The following is a 22,297-nucleotide window of genomic DNA, read 5'->3' as shown; positions in this document are numbered from 1 at the left end:
CGACTTGACTACAGAGTCAGGGGTTCCCATGACCACCCTGCCAAGTTTGAAAATTCGCTAAACTGACTCACAAAACTCACCAAAGTGCTTTACTTACCATTGCTGGCTTACTGTACAGGATACAACCTTGGAACAGCAGGAGTCAAGTGCAGTTTAACTTTTCCTACGGTTTCCAAGACCCCTGCTCCCTGCACACCGATTCTCTCTCTACATTGGTCTGCCTCTCCGGGTTTCTGGCTGCAGTTTGTGCTGTGATCAAAGAAGAGATTCACTGCTGGATCGAAGAGATTTCCAGTTGGCTCAGCTTTTCTCTTGTGAGATGTGGAGTGACAATTTCTAAGCACTTTACATCTTGGAACCGACTGTGTTTGTTTTTTAAAATCTCTTTCCATGGGACACCTAGGTGGCTCGGCCGGTTAAGGGTCCAACTTCGGCTCAGGTCATGATCTCACAGTTTGTGGGTTCGAGCCCCGCGTCGGGCTCTGTGCTGACAGCTCAGGGCCTGGAGTCTGCTTCAGATTGTGTCTCCCTCTCTCTCTGCCCCTCCCCCACTCATGCTGTGTGTGTGTCTCTCTCTCTCAAAAATAATAAAATGAACATTAAAAAAATGTTTAATAAAATCTTTTTTCTGATTATATAAGTAAAAATATTTGGGAATTACACATTTGGAAAGTGAAAAGAAGAACCTAAAAATCACCTTGAGCCGCCCAGTCTATAATTAATCATTGTTAACATTTGTATATATTTCTATTCGTCATGTTTCTATTTGTGGGCATATTTATATTCATAACTATGTTTTTATAAAAGGATGGAGTTCTGTATTGTCTTTCCCCCACTGTCAGGGACTATTTCTGAAGCTTCTCTAAAACTGCTGCTGAACATATTTCCAATGTTGAATGTCTTCTGTGGGGACCCTGACCCGGTGACGAGTTCCCTTCAGGTCTTATGGGGCTGGTGACAATTCTCCTCTTGAAGACTGAAGGTCACACATGAAGCAGACTGACATTCTCTCATGACCACCTCGGTGCCTGTTGTAGGGAGGAGGGTCAGCAAACATTAGTTGACTGGACGGGTGCAAATGTCCCCTTTTTCAGCTACAAAAACTATGAAACGTCCTCCTCCCCCTTTCCTGAAACAGAGTCCAGAAAGCCGAAAGTCAGATTGGATGCTCGATGAGAACTTAAGGGGTTCGTGTATTTCTTTTCCTTCTCCTTTGAGGGGATTTTCAACATTTCCATATGAGTAGCTTTAATGTTCCAAACATACATACATTTTCCTGAAAGTTACCTTATATTCTATTTTGAAAATTGCCAATATAAACCACAGATACGCAAAATAACGGGGGACTATCTTTCCTCTCCTACCCTGAACACTTTGATCCGTGGGGGACTGGGGAAACAGGAACGCAGAGGGGAGGACTCACCGATGAGGAGGGAAGCGCATTGACAATATCGGCAAAGGCCTGCTCCAACCTGGAACTACACCAAGCCTTTGCAGCTCGATGGTGGCTACTTTTATCCCCGTTTCATCGATGGGAGCACTGTGATCGGAGTGGCTTAGAGAACCGGCAGGTGCGGGAGCCAGGAGAGAACCCATCCACTCCTTCATTCGTTCACTCATTCATTCATCCCACTTTCACTGAGTAAATAAAAGGTGCTAGCGAGGCTTTGTTCCCAGGGCCAAGCACCGGTCTAACCCCTGAGGATCCCGCAGGAAAGCAAAGCGCACACCCCTTGCCCCCGGGCCCCACGCAGCTCCCGAGGGGAGGGCGCTGGGGGGAGTGGTAAGAGCTGGCTCCGCGCACGTCAGGCGAGTGGCCGATCCCGGGCTCCGCCCCCGGCCCGCGCGCTCCGCCTCCCCTAGCGGCCGGAGGCCGGCGCTCGGCGCGCGTACCCACCGCGGGGACTTTCGCCACCCCGCGGATCGACCCCGGTGTCTTCCCCCGGCGGAGTCTGCGGGCAGCCCCTCGGCCCGCCGGCGCCCGCCGTCACCGCCGCCGGGGCCGCCCGCAGCGCGCATCCGGGCCGCGGGGCTCCCGAGCCGGGTCCGGAGGTGCGAGGGCGCCGGCCGCAGGGGCTGGCTCGGAGGCCGGCACCCCCGCGGGGAGAGGCGAGGCGACCCTGCCGAGGTAAACGGGCTGGCGGGGTCGGGGGATGGGGACCGCGGGTGCGCCTGACCTCCCGGCAAACGCCGCTACCCTGCAGCCGCTTCCCGGAATCCCTGCACGCTCCTCGCCTGCCCCGGCTCCTCCTCCTGCTCCTCCTCCTCCTCCCGCCGGGTTCCCGGCTCTCCCCCCCCCCCCCCCCAAGCCCCCCGCCGCCGCGCAGGGCGTGCCAGGCCCCGGCCGCTGTGCCCCGCGTCGTCTGTTCCTCGCCGCCCCCGGGAGCCTTCTTTCTTTGCACCCGGCCCTGCGCCCCACTTTCCCACCAACGGCGCCGGGGACACCCGGGCACTCGCGGCTGCAAGATGTGAGCCGTGGTGAAGTGTGAGGGTCACACGCCTCAAGATCCACCGGCCTTGCGAAACTGGGCTACCCTCTCGGGCCTCGAGTTCCATCCCCCACCCCCCCAAGAGAACCCCTGGAATTAACCAGCCTTTGTGGCCTAGCGGGAGAGGGTCACCGAGGGGCGACGGGGGTGGCGTGTGTCCGGCGCCCTTCGAGACTCACCGCTTGGAAGCTGGGAGGAGGAGAGGGCGGGGAGACAGAGGAGCGGGCTCGCTGCGGGGGGTGGGGAGGGGCCGGGGAATTAGGGGAACCCGGTTCGAATCGATACTGGAGTTCAACCCGGAGAGATCAGCCAGTTCTGTGCAGTTAGAAGTTCGATTCCTCAACACGCTTAGGAGGTGAGCGGCGGCGTTGTTGAAAGACTCTAGACACCCCGCCTCATTTTTTTTTTTTTCTTTTAGTATTTGTTTGATGTCCTTGCTTTTGTTTGGGAAGAGGTCTTAGAAGCTAGTATGACGCGCCAGAGGGCTCTGATCGGAGCCAGACGAGCCCGCGGGGAGGTGCAGACTCCGGGAGCCCTGGAGGCGTCCTACTGACTGTCCCCCGGGGACTAAGACCCTCAGGCCGCCCCCTGCCCCACACCTTGGCGAGGTTTCTAAGCACCCTCCCCCGCCCCCCCCCCGCCACGAACTGTTCGGGTTTGGGGAGCAAAGGGGTTCAGAAGGGGAAGCCACACCAAGATGGGCTCTGAAGAAAACATCTTTTAAAATTTCCTAGCAATATGCGCACGTTGATAAAGTTTGACCCGTTTGTTCCAGGAAATGGCTTGAACTTTTTAAGTTCTGTAGTGCACAAGCTGGTTTTTCATTTTAAATTATCAAAAATCTGCACGGCCCTTTTGGTCTTAGCTGTATTTCCTCTCAAATTCCTCCTGTATTTATTTAAAAAGTTAAAATGTGCCCGAAATTGGGTTCCTGGTGCTTTGTCTAAAAACATTTTAGGAGAAGCACAGCCCCACAAGTAGTCTTAGAAGTGAAACTTTTTTTTTTTTTAATGGCTGTTCGTTTTTAGAGAGAGAGCGCACGCGGGCACAAGTGGGGGAGGGGGAGAGAGAGAGAGAGGGAGACACAGAATCCAAAGCAGGCTTCAGGCTCTGAGCCGTCAGCAGAGAGCCCCACGCGAGGCCCGAACTCACTAACGGTGAGATCATGACCTGAGCCCAAGTTAGGCTTACCCGACTGAGCCACCCAGACGCCCCTAGAAGTGAAACTTACCTCATCCCTCCTACTTGCACACAGAGCCCTGGTGAACTCATTTTCCCATTATATTGATAAACCCTCGACCTATTAAAGAGCCAGCGGCATATATATTCTTGGCTACCAGTCATCCTATTTTACTAAACCTAAATGCCACTGAGTGTAGGATGCGCTTTTATGTAACCAAGTAAGAAAAAAAAAAAAAAACATGCATTCTGATTTCGGAGGGGTTTGGATGTCAGAAAGAAATGCACATTTTATAATCTGTAAAAGGTAATCTGCACGAAAGCAGAGCCTGACAGTACTTTCCCTGAGGACTCTTCATTCCTAACGAGAATGAAACCTCGGAGACATTCATGACTCCCTGACGACCAATGATATGCCAGGCGTCAGGCCAGATAGAAGAAAAGACCGTTATGTTCTCCACCAGGGGACTGGAGGCAGCAAGTTCCTTGAGGGCTGTCTGTCTGTCTGTCTGTCTGCATGTTCTAAATGGCACACGATCTGGGAAGAATAAGAGAACAGTAGTTCCCTGGGAGAGCAGGTGGGCTTTAGTAACAGTCATGAGAAGTCCAAAGAAGAGAAAAAAGAGAGAGAAATGTAGAAGGGAGCAGTTGAGAGCCACTGAACATTGTCTCTGGAGCCAGCAGGAAAACGAGGGCACTTAGTTTCCCCATAAGCCAGGGTACATAGGAGAGAGACGCTTAAGCATCATTCTTGTTCTAATGCTGAGGGTTTAAAAAAAATTTTTTTTTTTTTAATTTGAATGTACCCATCCACCAGAAACTTTCCTGGTAAGTCAACAACAATCTTAAAAAGGCTCCCTAATACACAGGAAAGAAGCAAACAGGGCCTTCTGAGCAAGGGGCAGTGGTCAGAGGCAGTGAGATGGGGATTGTCAGCTAGGGGAGGGGGTCGCGGAGAAAGGCAGTGCCAGAAGTAAAACCATTCCGAGGACCCTGTGGTTGGCCCCGCCTCACCTCCCCATCCCCCCACCCCCACCAGAGGGAGGCCCTACCTCACCTCCCCCATCCCAGCGTCAGGCCTTGGGGCTCTAGAAACTGCCCGGTCTTTACAGAACAAACTCGAATCTGGTGTGGAAGGCAAGGAGGTTAAAATTTCAGTCCACTCTATCACAGTAACCGATGACAAAGCCATCTAAGTACCAGCAAGGTGAACAGAAGTGGGGTGTGGTGGCTGGATAAAAAGGAAGGGAAAAACAAAAACAAAAACAAAAACAGCCCGCAAGGAGTCTTACTAAAAAAATAATATTACTCCTAGATTAGTAGAAAATTGTTTCCAATAGCCTTATATCCTACGAGTTGGTAAAAATACGAATTCAGTAAAATAAACTCAAAGGTTAGAATATTTTAAAATGTGATGGAGACGGAGTTGCAAACTTAAGCAGATAATTTGAGCACCCTAGAAACATAATTGCAGAAGAAATAAGAAGAAAGAACAGGATACTTTTGAAAATAAAGACATGTTTAATAGAGGAAAAGGTTTGATTTAAGCCCAATGAATGCAAATGAAAAGAAAAAGATCAAGTCAATTAGGAAGAATCTCCATGTGGAAATTAAAAAAAAGCACAGTCAAACATTAGGATAATTGGGATCCCTGTCATACAGAAACCAGCAAATGGGACAGAAGATGCAAATAAAAGTAAGTTAAAAGAACTTTTCTTGAAATGAAGAAAAAATGGCCTGTAGGTCAAAAGAACATTTTTTCAGGAAATTGCCATTTTCCAAATATTCATATGGGAATGCTGAGCCCCAAGATATCTTTAGTGATTTCAATTAAAAAAAAAAAAAAAGAATTCTTTTAGGAATCCAGGAAGAAAAAGTAAATAAAAGAAGGGCAAGCCAAATCAAGCTGGCCTCAGACGTTCTAGTGCTAAATTCCAGAATATGATGGTTCTGAGAGAAACATTCTAAATGGAGGAGACTGTCCCCAGGAGGGTATTTCATCCAGCTTAGATGTCACTCAAGGTAATCAATAGGCAGGCCTTCTCAAATATAAAAGAGCAAAGGGAATTCAAGACCCAGTGAGCTCTCTTTGGGGGAGGGAGGGACTACTGGATTAGAAAAATCCAGCAAATAACAAGTTAAGAAATAAATCAAACTAAAGACCCCAGACGTAGAGAACTCACACTCAAAAGGACTGTTGGTGAGTGTTGATCTAAATGTAGAATTAATACCAGACATGTTTGGAAATTGTAGGTAGAAAAAAATGTGATCGTTATATAAATCTAGACACAAAAAACAATAAAGCAAAAAAAAAAAATAACAATAGGAATAAGGAAATAGGGGAGGCAGATGGGAGGAAAAAAGAGAGTAGCAACATTCTCATCTTTGAAAGCACGGATCAATAAATACGGTTTAATAGTAAACAGTGCTGGGGGCGCCTGGGTGACTCAGTTAAGCATTTGACTTCAGCGCAGGTCATGATCTCACAGTTTGTGAGTTCAAGCCCCACATCAGGCTCTGTGCTGACAGCTCAGAGCCTGGAGCCTGCTTTGGATTCTGTGTCTTCTCTCTCTGCCCTTGCCTGCTCGCGCTCTGTCTCTCTCTCTCAAAAATAAATAAGGATTTTTTTAAAATAAAAAAACATAGTAAGCAGTGCTGGGAACATATGCTATCCTAACTTCCCAATGTCTTCCATAACTGTTTTTTCTAAACCTTAGAAGAATATTTTAGGAAATTACTCTGTCTTACAGAAGAGAATAATTTAAATTTCAACCATCCCTTCGGTCTTTCCTTCAGTTTTGTTCCAAGTACAATTAAATTTAGACAGAAATGTGTGTGTGTGTGTGTGTGTGTGTGTGTGTGTGTGTGTGCGCGCGCCCACACACGCACATGCGCATAGAAAGATGTCTGGGATTATGTTCACCTAAACTTAATGATGGAAACATCTGGATGCTGGAATTTGCACTTTCATACATTATTTTTAATGTTTCTTAATGAGCACAGAAAAGAAATTTTACAGAAACAAGAAAGACGTTTGAAAAATAAACTGGAAACCAACATGCCAAGATGCTAACAGTGGTTCATGCTGGGTGGTAGAAATAAGGATGATTGTTACTTTCTTCTTTGTGCTTTTTTGGGGTTTTTTTCCCCTGATTTCCAGGAAAAAAATTATGTAATTGTGTTTGCGTAGTATTTCTGAATTCAGTTCATTCATGACTCCCTGACGACCAATGATATACCAGGCGTCAGGCCAGACTGAAGAAAAGACCGTTATGTTCTCCTTCAGGAGACTGAGGCAGCAAGTTCCGTGGGAGCTGTCTGTCTGTCTGTCTGTCTCTGCCTAGGAGGAGCTGGAATTCAGAGAAGGGGCCCTGGAAGTCAGCAGTGTTTGTTGACATGTCAGAGGCAAGGGTTGCTCTGGGCGAGCCGCACCCAGAGCTGGCTTGCAGGGGACAGTGATTTCCAGAGAAACCTAGAAAGGCTGATGACAGCCTTGAATTCAACCTGCGACACTTGCTTGATGCCTTGTTAGGTGACAGTGAGCTACAGACGGGGCTGGCCACAGAATTTGCAGGGGCCAGAGCAAAATAAAAATGCAGGGCCCATGTGTTTAAAAAGCAAGAAGCATCACGAAGGCATTAAAATACAAAGCTTTTTCTTTTCTTCCACCTTCTCGGTCTCTCAACTGGTCACTTTGGTATTTGCCATTTAAATGTCGTCCTGAGTAAAAAAATAAATAAAATTTGAAATTATCAGCAGGAGCTTCAACCTTTCTGCTTTGTATGGTGCAAACGCACAGATCTAAATGCAAACGTAAGCGCGTTTAGTTCATGTGGGGAGTCACCGAATTACACAATTGGCAACTCAAGCACATTTTGAGAGGGTACCTCGAACTAGCCAGGAGAAGCAAACTCAAGCCAGACGAGGGAGGGTGGCAAGGAGAAGAGAGGTCCCCCCCAGGCACACAGCCCAAGAAGCATTCCCTGGGTTACCGTCAGGGCCAGTGAGGCTCCCTGCAGGTGCCCGATGCCACTCTGCCCCTTGCGACTCTGGGCCCACATGCACTTGGGCCTGAAGGTTGCCAGGATCACTCTCTGCTACCCGCCCTGCACTCCGGCCTGGGGTGGGCTCTGGGAAGTCCAGCCCTGAATCTCTCCTTCCCAAGGACCTGCTATCTCAACCCATAGCTCACTGGCAATGCCCAAAGGTCTTTAAACCTCTGCCCCTGGACATGCTAGGTACCTGATCAAGGCTGACCTAGATGCTTACCACCCCCAGTCCAGCTAGTCGCCCCCCCCCCACCGCCCTGGGCAAAGCAGGGCCCTGCCAGCCTGGCGCAGGAGCAAATTCCACTCTGCCTGGCCCCTTCTCTGTCTGCTTACACACCAGGAGGGCGTCAGTGCAACGTGGGACTTTCCAACAGTGTGACCCAGCTGCCACCCCACACGAAGGGCATCAATGGTGCCCAGCGTCCAGAGGCGGCGGGGGGCAGGGGGTGAGACCAAGCGTGAGCTGAGACTACAAACTCACCATGTGTCCAATGGCCCATCAGACTTCACTACCAAAACATAAGTTCAACGCTACAATTATTAAGAATTTCAAGGCAGCCATTGGAGAGCAGTAAACCGAGGGTGGACCCTTTTTCGTGTAGGACCTGGGCACAGAGATGGGGGAAGAGCAAAGCCAGCCCTTCCTAATGGCAACAGCTTTGCTCTAGAAAGCTGATTTGTAGTCAGGGAGAGGTTTAAGGCACCTCATTAACAACCCCAGACAGGATGCCAAGACAGGAAATGAGATTTTCCAAGCAAGCAGGAAATCTAGTTACTAGTCATTGGGTTCGAAGTAGAGTATGGGCCATCAGGAATAAAGGGGAGGCGACATCCCCTGGCCCACAGGGGGTGAGGACTTCTAATTGTGTAATTGTGTGTGTGTGTGTGTGTGTGTGTGTGTGTGTCAGCCATTGAATAAACCCGAATGTTCCACAGATGTAGAACAAAGGTGAAGACTTACCATCAGGCAAAGACAGAGGGTTGAGAAGCCGCAGGGCAGATGTTCAAGTGTAAGGGAGTCCCGTCCCCCCCCCCACCCCCCTGTGGCATTCTACACTCTAGCTGCGGCCAGCTTCTAGGGAGTGTCCACAGCCCTGCAGGCCCTCCTTCGGGGAGTAATGGTGGGAGATGATGTCTTGTGTCTCAAAGATCCCTGTAGACACTCTAAACGGGTGCAGTCTTGTGGGACAGGTTGTAAGCAGAGGAGCCTAGATAGCTCATGGGTGGGGGAGTCTGCAGCAGGGAAGGCATCTTTGACTTGGAATCTCTCGGATTCCTGTAGAATACCCGGATGGGACCTGTTACCTCATAGTCGAGAGGACTTTTTCATGTTTTGAGCTTGAACTCAGGTCTGCCGCCCCGTGGCCCTTTTCCAGTTTCAGCACGGGGGCTTGATGCCTGCTACAAGTGTTGGGAGGACAGGACACCCAGAACCTATGGGGCGCAGTTGCTTGGATGGAGACAAAAGCCCTGAGGCAGAGAAGGTAACTAGGACTCACAATGCGGATGCCAAGAAAGAAAATACCTTTAAATCTGAAAACAGACAACTCAGAAACGAATGCATGAAACTAATGCGTGAACTTGGGATTCTGTGTCTTCCTCTCCTTCTGCCCCTCCCCTGCTTGCACTCCGTCTTTCTCTCTCTCTCTCTCAAAAGTAAACATTAAAAAAATTAAAATAAAATAAAATAAAATGGAACACCTAGGGGCGCCTGGGTGGCTCAGTCAGTTAGGCATCCGACTCTTGGTTTTGGCTCAGGTCGTGTTCTCAACTGTTTGTGAGTTTGAGCCCCCCATCAGGCTTCATGCTGACAGCATGGAGCCTGCTTGGGGTTGGTTCTCTCTCCTTCTCTCTCTGCCCCTCCCCCCGCTAGCTCTCTCTGTCTGACATCTCAGAGCCTGGAGCCTGCCTCAGACTCTGTGTCTCCCTCTCTCTCTGCCTCCGCCCCGCCCCCCCCCCCCCATGCTCTGTTTCTCCCTCTTCTCTCTCTCTCTCAAAAATAAAACATTTTTAGGGGCACCTGGGTGGCACAGTCGGTTAAGCATCCGACTTCAGCCAGGTCACGATCTCGCGGTCCGTGAGTTCGAGCCCCGCATCAGGCTCTGGGCTGATGGCTCGGAGCCTGGAGCCTGTTTCCGATTCTGTGTCTCCCTCTCTCTCTGCCCCTCCCCCGTTCATGCTCTGTCTCTCTCTGTCCCAAAAATAAATAAAAAACGTTGAAAAAAAAATTAAAAAAAAATAAAACATTTTTAAACAAGAAGGAGAAATAATATATATTTGGTTTTGCTTATACATAAAGATGTGAAGGACTCACCAAAAAATTAATAGAAGTAGTTTTCTGAAGGAATCAAGACCTTTTGCTCTTTGCTTTTGTGTATTTTTGGAAGCGAGTAACTCTGTCGCCCATTCAAAAATTAAATTTAAAACTTCTCCCAGAGCTAGATAGGGAACTGGTCCCAGGTCCAGCTCCTGGGAAGGCAGAGGAAGCCTGGAACAGGAAAATTCCTGTTCCTCCCACGTTGTCCTGTCTTTGTCCTTTTTTATCTTTTGTAATTTAAGTAAACACTTCAGCATTTGGATCACCTGATATCTATTTCCTTTCAGATGTGAAAGGAAAGAAAAGACTTGATACCAAAGATGCTTTGGAGCCAGAATACTTCCTGGATTAGACCCCGTGATTTGTATCCCGTGGGTAAGTGTCACTTTTGTCCCAGTGCTCCTAGGGCCAAGCCAGCAGCCACCCCACCACCCGGAGCCCTGTTGGGGGTAGCAAACGGCTTTCCCTGATGAGGGGCCCAGTATCAGCCCATCCGGTGCCAAGAGCCAAACGGAACGTAGGTAGGAAAACAAACAACTAACTAAGAGTGACTTCAGGCTCCACAGTGACGGAGAATATCCTCGTGAGCAACCTCAAGAGCAATTTCTCTTAATACCCTCATTCTAATCCAGGGAGGGGTTTATCACTCGACTCCCATACTTAGGAGGAGGCCAAACCCCTTATCTCCTACCATGTCACCAGACTGAGAAGTCATTCCTGAACTTTGGCTTCCGTGTTTCTATCATTGATTTTTTTTTCTCTCTCTGTCATCCTGGTCCACTTTTTCTCTACCTTTCTTTTGATTCTATTTCACTATCACCGTGTCGTCTGTTCCATAGCTCATAGGTAGGGGATCCGTGGGCGGTATACTTCTCCCCTGAGCAGACGGCCCAGGCACGGGGGCGTGTAACCAACCTCCTTGGCCTCCGCGTCCTAAAAATGCCTGCAACCCCTCCCCTCCCAAGTCACTGTGTCATCCCGAAAACAAGTGAGGGCCCCCAAATCCCATCAGTTTTCTTCCTACGCCTCCTACACCACCCTTGGCAAACACCTTTACCTTTAACGTTTCTTAACCAACAACATGCCTGTGTATTCATATTCTGAGACTTTTTCCAGGCAGGTAAATGCTTCTCGGGACATTCTCTCAACCAACCAGCCCTGGAATTAGCACCAGCTCCCAAACAGAGCTTATTTTGGATTCACTCAGGTTGAAAGCCTTGGGCCATGTGCTGCTGATACAGTGACCTGCTAAGAACCCTTTACTGGAGCATTTTTTTTCTTAACACATGGATGTCGCAATCCAACGTTAATTAAGCCATGTGTACAAAAGAATGCCAGACCCAGAGCAATAATTACAAATTGAGCCTGGAGAGAGTATTTTTGCTGGTCTAATATTTTTTTCTTCTTCCTAGTGTATATCGGCCTCATGGTTGGTGTGGTATCGGCGTGGCCTGGTAAGAGATTTTCTTGGCTTGGCTGAATTTCGTGTAAGGGACAGAGGATTGGGGTGACCATTCAGAAGTCTAAAATGCGGGGAGCTTGATTTCTGATCCCAGATCTGTTGCCCATTTTTGTCTGAATCCTTTTTCCCAGATTTTCTCAAATACTCTCCTTTTCTCTGTCAAAGGAGCCAACAGTAGCCACATTTTCTCATTTGTCTCTCAAAACTCTTGTAAGAAATTAACACCAGAGATCATTTTATTTATTTATTTTTTTTTTTTTTTAATTTTTTTTTTTAACATTTATTTATTTTTGAGACAGAGAGAGACAGAGCATGAACGGGGGAGGGTCAGAGAGAGAGGGAGACACAGAATCCGAAACGGGCTCCAGGCTCTGAGCAGTCAGCACAGAGCCCGACGCGGGGCTCGAACTCACGGACCGCGAGATCGTGACCTGAGCCGAAGTCGGACGCTCAACCGACTGAGCCACCCAGGCGCCCCATTTTATTTATTTATTTTTAATGTTTGTGTATTTACGTTCAGTGGAAGAGAGAGTGCCTGTGAGCAGGGGAGGGGCAGAAAGAGAGGAAGAGAAAGAGAATCCCAAGCAGACTCCACCTTGTCAGCACAGAACCCCACTCAGGGCTCAAACCCACGAACCGCGAGATCACCACCCAGGGGACCGTGACCTGCAAGGTCACAACCTCAGCCGACATCAAGAGTCAGACCGGTAACCGACTGAGCCACCCACGTGCCCCACACCAGAGATCATTTTAAGACTCCTTAAAAGAATTTTCAGGGGTGCCTGGCTGGCTCAGTCGGCAGAGCGTGTGACTCTGGATCTCAGGGTCGTGAGTTCGAGCTCCATGTTGGGTGTATAGATTACTTAAGAATAAAATCTTTAATAAAATCTTTAAAAACATTTTTAAAGGAATCTTCAACTTAAAGCCCCTTCATCGAAGATTGAGGAGACAGACTATGCCAAACAAAAAACAACCCGGACATAATTTCCCTTTAATTTGCATTCTTACACCTGTTATCTGGTGCCAGGTAAAGGAAAATAATTTTTTTGAACTAAACACCTTGCCTACATATATAAATCCGCCCCCATAATCTCACTGTGCATTAACTATATATCCAACCTTGTGATGAGCACAGAGGACGAAGAGTTCGAAGTCAAGAAGCAAAGGCCCTAGGTCCTAACTACTGGAAGCTTCAAGAATCCTAAAAAGTGAATTTGGAAAAAAAAAAAAAAAAGACTTGCATTTAAACAGGATTTGACAACTATAGCTTTATTTTTTTTTTTTAATGTTTTTATTTATTTTTGAGAGAGAGAGAGAGCAAGCGGGAGTGGGGGCGGGAGAGAGGGGGTGGGGGACAGAGGATCCAAAGCAGGTACTGACAGCAGAGAGCCCAATATGGGGCTCGAATTCACACACTGTGAGATCTTGACCTGAGCCAAAGTTGGACACTTAACCCGACTGAGCCACCCAGGTGCCCGACAGGTACAGCTTCAGAGTCTCATTTACCGCTGCCTCTTCCCAGCTGCATAATATTGTATAACCCAACTCTCAGCCTTACGGTTTGTAGGATGAGTCTCTTAACAGCACCCACTTCAGCATTGCTGCCCAGATTCAATGCCTGGAAAGGGACAGTCTAGGCATACATTTATCTGTCCCTTCCTTCCATGACTGGGGGACAAGTGCGGTGGGAGATTCAGTGGAGGGAAGGCAGGCAGAGGGCTGAGCGAGCTGCTTAGGGGACTGCAGAAAGAGGTGGAGTGGAGTTGAGAGAATGAGGTGGCCCGGGACAGGATAACATAGATCATTTTGATTCAGCGGGCCACTGAGAGTCCATGATAATTAAGCGTGAGCCGAAATTCTGCTTGCACAGTGCCGAGTTCCTGCATCCTAAGCTTGCCTGCCCTAACAATGCGTTGTTCGTCAATTAGTTATATGACTTTATTTTTCATGTCCACCAGAACCATTTCCTTCCTGTGGTTCCAAGGCCCCTGGGCTTCTGTGCTGGGAGTGTGGGCTCCAAATCCCAAGGAACAGATGGGATAGGAGCCAAGCTATACCTTGAGTTCCAGATTCACCGTTTCTTTTTCTTTTTTTTTTTTCTCCTATTTCCTTTAGATTTGTCAGACGAATCTTGCACTTTAAAGGTGACATTTCGCAGCTTCCGGCTTATCTTGTCATGGGAATTAAAAAACCATTCGATTGCACCAACTCACTATACGTTATGGTACACAGTCATGAGGTTGGTTTGACGCTTAATTTTTTTCTTGCTAAAGGTCTTATCTTTCTACTAATTGGGGAGTGGGGAAGAGTCGTCATCTTGTGATAAAGCCTCTCTCTCCTCCTCTCTCTGGTTTGTATTCAGAGCTTTAAAAGTCCAAAGACAAGACACAAGTCCATTTTTAATTAAGCTGAATACTGTCATATTCCAAAACCACTTCTAACAAAACTTGTATTTATAACCATTTCTACAGGTCAAAGCCTCAGACGCAAAATAATTACGGCGTATGGTTTTTATAATTATTTCTCTGACTCAGTAAGTCTGAATGTTTAAAAGCACTGTTTTCTGAGGACAGGAGTCCAAAGATCTGGTGACCATATCAATGTGTTGTTCACTTTTCTTTACTCAGTGGTGGGGGGTGGGGCGGGCGGGCGGTGGCACATCAGAGAGCTGCCTGGCCCAGACCAGGTCGACGGTCTGGCTTAATCACTAATCAGCCGTGACCTTCAGGCACAGAGCTCGGCTTCTCTGAGCTCAGTATCCTACTTATAGGTTGCTGCAGAGATTAATGACATAATGGAGGGAGCCTTCTATGGCTCTCTTTTTCCGACGTCTGACATCACCCTTATAAGTTGTCACTTTGATCTAGTAGCTACGTTCTTTTGTTTGCTGTTTATCTGGCTAACAGCTGTTACTACCACTGACTGGCCCATGGAAGGCCTCTTGTGAGTTTCTCTGGTGCCTGCCAAAGTCTTAGTTTCTCTCTGCGTTAGGTGGTCACGTGTATCACCTACTTACCCTTCTGAGGCTCGAGAAATCAGACATCTGTGTTGTCCCTATAGAACAGGCTGATTTAGGCCTGGACCATGTGATCTTCAGCTGGAGAGAGAATGTGTCTCAGGGAGGACACTCCTGATGGTCTTGTAGGGGCAGAGAGATCTGGGACTTCTGTCATGAAAGTGTAACGTTTGCTCATTTATTCACCCAGCAAATATTTACTGAGCACCGACTACATTGCGAGGGGACCAACCATGAACCAAAGCCCTTGGTCTCCTGGAGCCTAGAGCAGACATTCGGAAAATAGACAGAAATACCAAAAAAACAAATAAAGATATAATGTGGTAGGTGATGGTAAAGGAATGCAGGAACATGAAAGCAAGCGAGAGAGGGGGTGGACATGATGGGGTAAGGTGTTCCTTTTTTTTTTTTTTTTTAAGCTTATTTATTTATTTTGAGAGAACTAGTGGCACAAGCAGGGGGAAAAACAGAGAGAGAGAGAGAATCCCAAGCAGTCTCTGTGCTGTCAGTGCAGAGCCTGATGCGGGGCTTGAACTCATGAACTGTGAGATCATTACCTGAGCTGAAACCAAGAGTCAGATACTCAACTGACTGAGCCACCCAGGCGCCCCTAGGTGTTCCATTTTATTTTATATATATTTTTTTTATTTTAATTTTTTTAATGTTTATCTTTGAGAGAGAGAGAGAGAGAGAGAGGGAGAAAGAGTACAAGCAGGGGAGGGGCAGAGGGAGAGGAAGACACAGAGTCTGAAGCAGGCTGCAGGCTCTGAGCTGTCAGCACAGAGCCTGACGCAGGGCTCGAACCCACGATCCCGTGAGATCATGACCTGAGAGGAAGGCGGACGCTTAACCAACTGAACTACCCAGGCATCTTCCAAGGTGTTGCATTTTAAATAAGGTGGTTAGGGCAGGCGACCTGATACGGTGATGCTTGAGCAGAGACGTAAAGAAATGAGGAAGTGAGGCATGCAGTTAACAGAATCTCCGTCACATAAATACTAAAGTTTGCCTTTTCTCATGTCTTTTCCTTTCAAAGTAAACCAGACGATATGAAGATCGTGGAGCACTGTTCAAATATCACAGCATCATTTTGCGACCTAACCGATGTGTGGGAAGTCCTGCCAGAGACATACATCCCCAGAGTTGATGGATTCAGAGGAAACACAATGCTGGTCAGCTGTATCAGCGATTTCTTCCTGGCAACACACGGTGAGTTCATCTCTGCTTATCATTTTCATCATCATCATCAAGATCACCATTATTTGCTTTCCCGTGACATAGGTCTGCAGAGGTGTCTCAAACTCAGGGCTATGTTTACCAGCTGGCCTTGCCCCTTCGCGGCCCTGGACCTGTGAAGTGTTTGCTTCTCGGAGCCTTGGTTTTCTTATCCAAAAAGTGGGACGATTATCTGTCCTTTGCCGGCGATTCCTCACTGCCTGTCTAAGGCAGGCGTTCCGGCAGCAATGGTTGGTTTGTTCCGGTTCATTTCCTGTCACAACCTGACAGGAAGTAGGCCGGGAGGTCCAGAAGGCCTGTATCTGAGCTGTCCCAACTCTTTGGGCCAATGTTTTCCTTAATACGGTACCCCTTCCCCCAGATCATAACCCAATAGTTCTTATCTATGTTAGTTCCCAAAACACACGTGCACCCAGGGCACTCGGAGACTGGAGCCCGAGAGTGGGTCTGCCTATCTTTCTTTCCCTATGACTGGAGGCAGCTCCCTGTGGCACTTGTGTTAAACAGCTCCAGGGTGGCTGCTGGTGGCCCTCGGCCAGACTCCAGCTCTTCTTCGATGTCCTCATTTGCAACCTGTTTCCAAGAGAAAGATTTGGTTTCAGCTCCCTGTTAAAGGCTGTGTGGATGTGCGTTCACACATACGTGCTTAGCAAAGTGACAATAACCGCATCCCACTGTCGCAGACAACTCAGGTGCTGACGAGATTCCCTGGATTTGTGTGTGTGTGTGTTTACGTGTGCGTCCAGAAAAGGAAAGAAAGAAAAGCACAACTTATAGATCGTGGCGCTCAGACGATTACAGAAAGTATATTAAAGTAAGGATGAGACGTCATTTGTCAAGACTCAAAATGGTAAACGTCAAACACATGTAAATACCCAGGCTTAGGGGAAATGCGGAGAGTGTACTTTGAATATCTGAAAATCTGCAGCAGGATGTATTCAAATCTTGCCGTGTCCCTGCTCTCATCCAGAGTTTCTCTTTAATGGTTTGTCCTACAGAAATAATTGTGGACAAATGTAATGATTTAGCTCTAAGAATGCTCATTGACACAGTGGGTCTATTCAGAAAATGTAGAGACAATCTAAATATTCAAAACAACAGATCGGGGCGCCTGGGTGGCTCAGTCGGTTAAGCGGCCGACTTGGGCTCAGGTCATGATCTCGTGGTCCGTGGGTTCAAGCCCCATGTCGGGCTCTGTGCTGACCGCTCAGAGCCTGGAGCCTGTTTCAGATTCTGTGTCTCCCTCTCTCTCTGCCCCTCCCCCGTTCATGCTCTGTCTCTCTCTGTCCCAAAAATAATAAATAAAAAACGTTGAAAAAAAAATTAAAATAAATAAATAAATAAATAAAAAATCAATAAACGTTAAAAAAAAATTAATCAAAGCAACAGATCAGTTAAATTATAGTGCAGCCAGATGCTTAGTGGCATAGAGTCACCCCTAAAAAGTTAACGATGAAGATCCAGGGTCAGCCAACTTTCTGTAAAGGCCAGAAAAGAAATACTTTAGACTTTATGGGCCACATATCATACACCATATCAGCTGTCCTTCTTCAGTTGTTTTACAACCCTTTTATTATTTTGTAAGTTTATTTATTTATTTATTTATTTATTTATTTATTTTGAGAGAGAGAGAGAGAGAGAGCAAGCAGCTGATGGGAAGAGAGAAAGGGGGAGAGAGAGAATCCCCAGTAGGCTCCACGCCGTCAGCATGGAGCCCAGTGCTGGGGCTCCCAAACTCATGGCTCGTGAGATCATGACCTGAGCCAAAATCAAGAGTTAGGCTTAACCAACGAAGCCACCCAGGTGCCCCACAACCCTTTAAAATATAAAAACCATTCTGAACTGGCAGGCTGTGCAAAACTCCAGCCCACAGGCCCATTTTCCACCCCTTGATGTAGACAAATATGCATGGATATGTTTGTGAATTGAGTTAAGTGAAATATATACCATGCAAAGCTATAGGTAAGAATGATTTAATTTTAGATGAGATTGTGTGTGTGTGTGTGTGTGTGTGTGTGTGTATGCACTAGTTCAGTTTATATACGTGTGTGTATATATTTACGCTGATACGATATAGACAAAACACGATTAACCACATTCAGGGACACTTGCCTACTGTATTTTCTGATATTTCTGCAATGGTTGGGTATCATTGTTACTGTGATATGATAAGAAGTCATTTTGTTTAGAATACAGGCTGAAAATTCCGAAAGGCCTGACTTCCATCCTGGAACCTCCGTTTCTTGTGGTAATAGTAAGGAAATCACATCGCTTTTAGTCTCAGTTTTTCACCAATAAAAAAAAAAAAAAAGAATACAACCCATGCCTCACCTAAGACCGTAGGTTAGAGAGAAGATGGTTGTCAAGAGGTCAGGTTGTATTACAGCCACGGGAGCGTTGCTGCGATGCAGTCATTGGCTGACATCATTGGGGTGTGTTTCTGGTTTCGTTTTCTCCACAGTGTCTTTGGAACCACCGGACTTTGATATTGTTGGCTCTACCAACCACATCAACGTAATAGTGAAATTTCCACCAGTCATTCCCAAGATACTGAATGGCGAGATCTTACAGCATTACTTACCGCTCGTCATCGAAGAACAGTCAGGGAAGATTGTTAAGAAGGTGAGTGGCTGAAACAGTTCTGAGCTGGCAGTGAATATATTTGACCGTCTTCTTAAAAACAAAACAAAACAAGGAAAAAGACATTTGTAATGATTTGAGCAGTTGAGCCTCAAGGGTCTGAATCCGCGGGGTCTGACTTTAAGCAAAGAAGTCTCTATAGTTCATTCATTGTGGAAATACGTTGACTTAGCCTAGCAGTGTGGTCTTCTTTCAAAGAAGAGACCACATGCGCAACATCGAGGGGCACACAGGGAAGGAATGTGGTGTGGACAAAGAGAACAGGCTAATTTCAGCACACTAGGGCGAAATTCCAGGGTGCTGGGATGAGTGGAAGTGGGCCCTCCTGGAACAGCAGCTGACATGTGCATAGCCCTTTGCCGATTAGAAACCCTTGCAAGTACCAGCCCACAAGTCACCAGGGGCAGGGGCGTGTCAGGCAGAGGGCACAGGAAGCAGAGGTCCTGAGGCTGGAGTGGACCCAGTAGATTGGAGAATCAGGGCAGGGAGCTGGTATGGAGTAACTGGGACAGGAGACTAGAAGGAGGTGAGATCAGGGAACCAGTGGGGCCCAATCTTGTTGGGCTTTGTGGGTCTGAGGCTTTGAAGTATCATGAAGCTGCTGGAGGTCCGGAGGCTTCAACAGGGCATCCTGGCTGGTGTATTGAGAATATACCACAGGAGCCAAAGGTGGAGGTTGGGAGACCAGTTAAGAGGCTGTGGAGATGGTAATTGCTTAGTAGGAAATGGCAAATTACAATTTTCGCTGTAATATCTACCTGGATATAATCAACGCCCTAATCAAAACAAAATGAAAATAACAGAGGGGAAAAATCAGCTTATGTAGCTCAGAGACTGTACGAAGCTTCTTTAAATATCATAAACCAGTCACATCTCATTGATATTCAACCCGTGAGCTACTAACTCTGTTTGAGATTATTATTTTTAAAATAAGAAAGCTATGGGTATTAGGATATTGACAACACCATGAGAGGAAAATGACGGTTAATAAGGATCTTCTTCATTAAAGAAAAGTAATCTTTATTTATTTTTTTTAACGTTTATTGATTTTTGAGACAGAGAGAGACAGAGCATGAACGGGGGAGGGTCAGAGAGAGAGGGAGACACAGAATCCGAAGCAGGCTCCGGGCTCTGAGCTGTCAGCACAGAGCCCGACACGGGGCTCAAACTCACGGACCGTGAGATCATGACCTGAGCCGAAATCGGAAGCTCAACCGACTGAGCCACCCAGGCGCCCCAAGAAAAGTAATCATTAGATTAAATTAGACCAAGAAAAAAAGAAGAGACTACTGGTGTAATCCAGGTGACAGATGGTGGTGGCTTGGACCACTTGGCAGTAATGAGAAGTGGTTAAATTCTGCATATATCTTGCAAGTGGAGCTGACAGTATTTTTGGATGGGTTGGATGTGCCATGGGGTGAAGAAAGAGACCAGAGCGTCTGGATGGCTGGAGTTTCCATTAATTAAAATGGGGAAGATTACAGGGGCACCTGGGTGTCTCGGTTGAGCGTCCAACTTCGACTCCCTCTCCCCCTGCTCCTCCCCCATTCACACACTCTCACTCTTTCTTTCTCTCTCTCTCTTTCTCTCGGTCTCAAAATAAATTAAAAAAAAATTTTAAATGGGGAAGATTATGGATGGAGGAGGTGGATAATTGCGTATCAGTAGCTTGGATCTGGATATTTAAGTTTGAGGTGCCAATAAGGCATCCAGGAGGATATAGTGAGCAGGAGTTGGATGCTCTGAGTCTGGAGTTCAGGGGAGAGCTCCTCGCTGGAGAGACGTCCTGGGGAGTCGTTGGCTTCTTGGTGCGTATTGATACCTTGAGACAAGGTGAGATCACCCGGAAGTGGATATGCAGAGAGGAAAGAGGACGTCCAAAGTCAGAGCCCCAGAAGCCCAAAATAGAGAGATCTGGCAAATGAGGAACCAGCAAAAGAGGCTAGAGGGGTGCCTGGCTGGCTCAGTCAGTACAGTGTGCAACTCTTGATCTAGGGGTTGTTGTGAGTTCAAGCCCCATGTTGGGTGTGGAGGTTACTTAAAAATAAAACCTTAAAAAAGAGAGATAGAGACTGGGAAGGAGCAACCAGCATGGTCGGAGAACAACTAGGTGAAAATGATGTCCTGGTAGCTGAGAGAAGAAAGTTCCAGAAGGAGAAAGTGATCTACTGAATCAAATGCTATAAATGGGACACGTTAGATGAGGCCTATGGATTGGGTATTGGATTTAGCAACATGGAAGTCCTGGTGACCTTGATAAGAGTGATCTCAGTGGAGTGATGGGGTGAGCACCTGGTAAGAATGGATTCCAGAAAGAGAAGGAAGAGAGAAATTAGAGACAGTGAGGAGAACTAATTCTTCTAAGGAGTTTTTCTGTAAAGAGGAGAGATACTCTGTGGTAGCTATAGGGGAAGCTGGGGTCAAGAGAGAGGGATTTTATTTTATTTTATTTTATTTTATTTTATTTTATTTTATTTTATTTTTAAGTTTATTTATTTTGAGAGAGAGAGAGAGAGAGAGAGGGAATGAGGGAGGGGCAGAGAGCAGGGGAAAGGGAGAATCCCAAGCAGGCTCTGCACTATCAGCACACAAAGCCTGAGTCGGGGCTGGAACATGAACCATGAGATCATGGCCCAAACCAAAAAAATCAAGAGTCAGACACTTCACCAACTGAGTCACCCAGGTGCCCCATAAGAGGGACATTTTAAGATGGAAGAACTTATGGGGTGCCTGGGTGATTCAACTCTTGATTTCAGCTCAGATCATGATCTCACAGTTGTGAGTTGGAACCCCGTATCGGGCCGCATGCTGGGTGTGGAGCCTGCTTAAGATCCTCTCTCTCTCTTTCTCTCTCTCCCTCTCTCTCTCTCTCTCTCAAAATAAAATAAAGAAAAAGAAAATGGAAGAAGTTACAGCATGTTCATATGCAGATGGGATGTTCCAAAGGGATTGCTGGACCATGTGCTTGAGGAAGTGAGGAGGGATGGAATCTCATAAGCACAAGAAGGGATTGACCTTAGTGCAGAGCAGGGACTGTGCATCCAAGGCGAGTGCGGGGGCGGGGGGCAAAATACTCAGGCGAGCTTCTGTTTGCCTGGTGAAACAGGAAGTAAGTATGGCAGACTTCATCAAGATCACACAATGGCAACACCAGGTGTGAAACCCAGATAGTCTGATTCTCAGCTACTTTTGGCTATTTCTCTTGGAGGCAAGAGCCCTCCCTCCGTGACACTGTTTCTATTTCTGCCCTCTTTTTCTTCTTCACTGCTTATTGGCACTGCATGAGAGTTTAATTTGTTAGAGCTTTCTTTCTCTTTATTTCTTTCCTTCTTTCTTTCTTTCTTTCTTTCTTTCTTTCTTTCTTTCTTTCTTTCTTTCTTTCTTTCTTTCTTTCTTTCTTTCAATTCTTCCTCCTTCCAAATAGAAATTTGCAGAAAAACATTATTACAGAAGGCCGTATATGAACTGCTGGAAAATCCTGATTCATAGAACTGTTAGTATTTTGAAAACCATAAAACTTCACACAGAAGTTTTTCTTTTTTTTTAATTTTTTTTTTAATCTTTATTTATTTTGAGAGAGAGACAGAGCGTGAGCAGGGGAAGAGCTGAGGGGAGGGAGACACAGAATCCGAAGCAGGGCTCCAGGCCCTGAGCTGTCAGCACGGAGCCCGATGCGGGGCTCGAACTCACAAACTGCGAGATCGTGACCTGAGCCGAAGTCGGACGCTCAACTGACTGAGCCACCCAGGTGCCCCGAAGTTGTTTTTCTTGAAAGAAACTTCGTATCATCTCTCTAATTCCAAAATGGAACAGAACTACCTAGGAACAGAAGGGGCAAGGTGTCTAAAGGGAGAAGATGAGGAATTAGACATCAGCCACAGTTCTGCCACAGCCATGCTGTGTGGCCTT

The 22,297-nt window shown here is 46.9% G+C and overlaps 1 protein-coding gene across 4 annotated transcripts in view; it reads left to right on the top strand.

Moving 5' to 3' along the window:
• The first annotated feature begins 2,014 nt into the window (after positions 1-2,014).
• The window catches only part of IFNAR2 (interferon alpha and beta receptor subunit 2), a 30,714-nt gene continuing 10,431 nt past the window's right edge, over positions 2,015-22,297 (top strand). Inside the window, exons 1-7 of one of the 4 annotated variants that reach the window (XM_042998544.1) lie at positions 2,015-2,128; positions 9,094-9,201; positions 10,322-10,409; positions 11,447-11,488; positions 13,612-13,735; positions 15,549-15,721; positions 18,210-18,370. In XM_042998544.1, the coding sequence (XP_042854478.1) occupies positions 10,355-10,409; positions 11,447-11,488; positions 13,612-13,735; positions 15,549-15,721; positions 18,210-18,370 (555 nt within the window). In that variant the 5' untranslated portion in view covers positions 2,015-2,128; positions 9,094-9,201; positions 10,322-10,354. Of the gene's footprint in view, positions 2,129-9,093; positions 9,202-9,953; positions 10,410-11,446; positions 11,489-12,404; positions 12,524-13,611; positions 13,736-15,548; positions 15,722-18,209; positions 18,371-22,297 lie in introns of those variants that run through there. The other 3 variants (XM_042998543.1, XM_015541225.2, XM_042998545.1) reach the window with 3 other exon arrangements.

The sequence above is a fragment of the Panthera tigris genome, chromosome C2, assembly GCF_018350195.1.
Source record: "Panthera tigris isolate Pti1 chromosome C2, P.tigris_Pti1_mat1.1, whole genome shotgun sequence".
Classification (NCBI taxonomy): domain Eukaryota; kingdom Metazoa; phylum Chordata; class Mammalia; order Carnivora; family Felidae; genus Panthera; species Panthera tigris.
The sequence above is the reverse complement of the archived record's forward strand: the minus strand, read 5'-3'. Positions and strand labels throughout refer to the sequence as shown.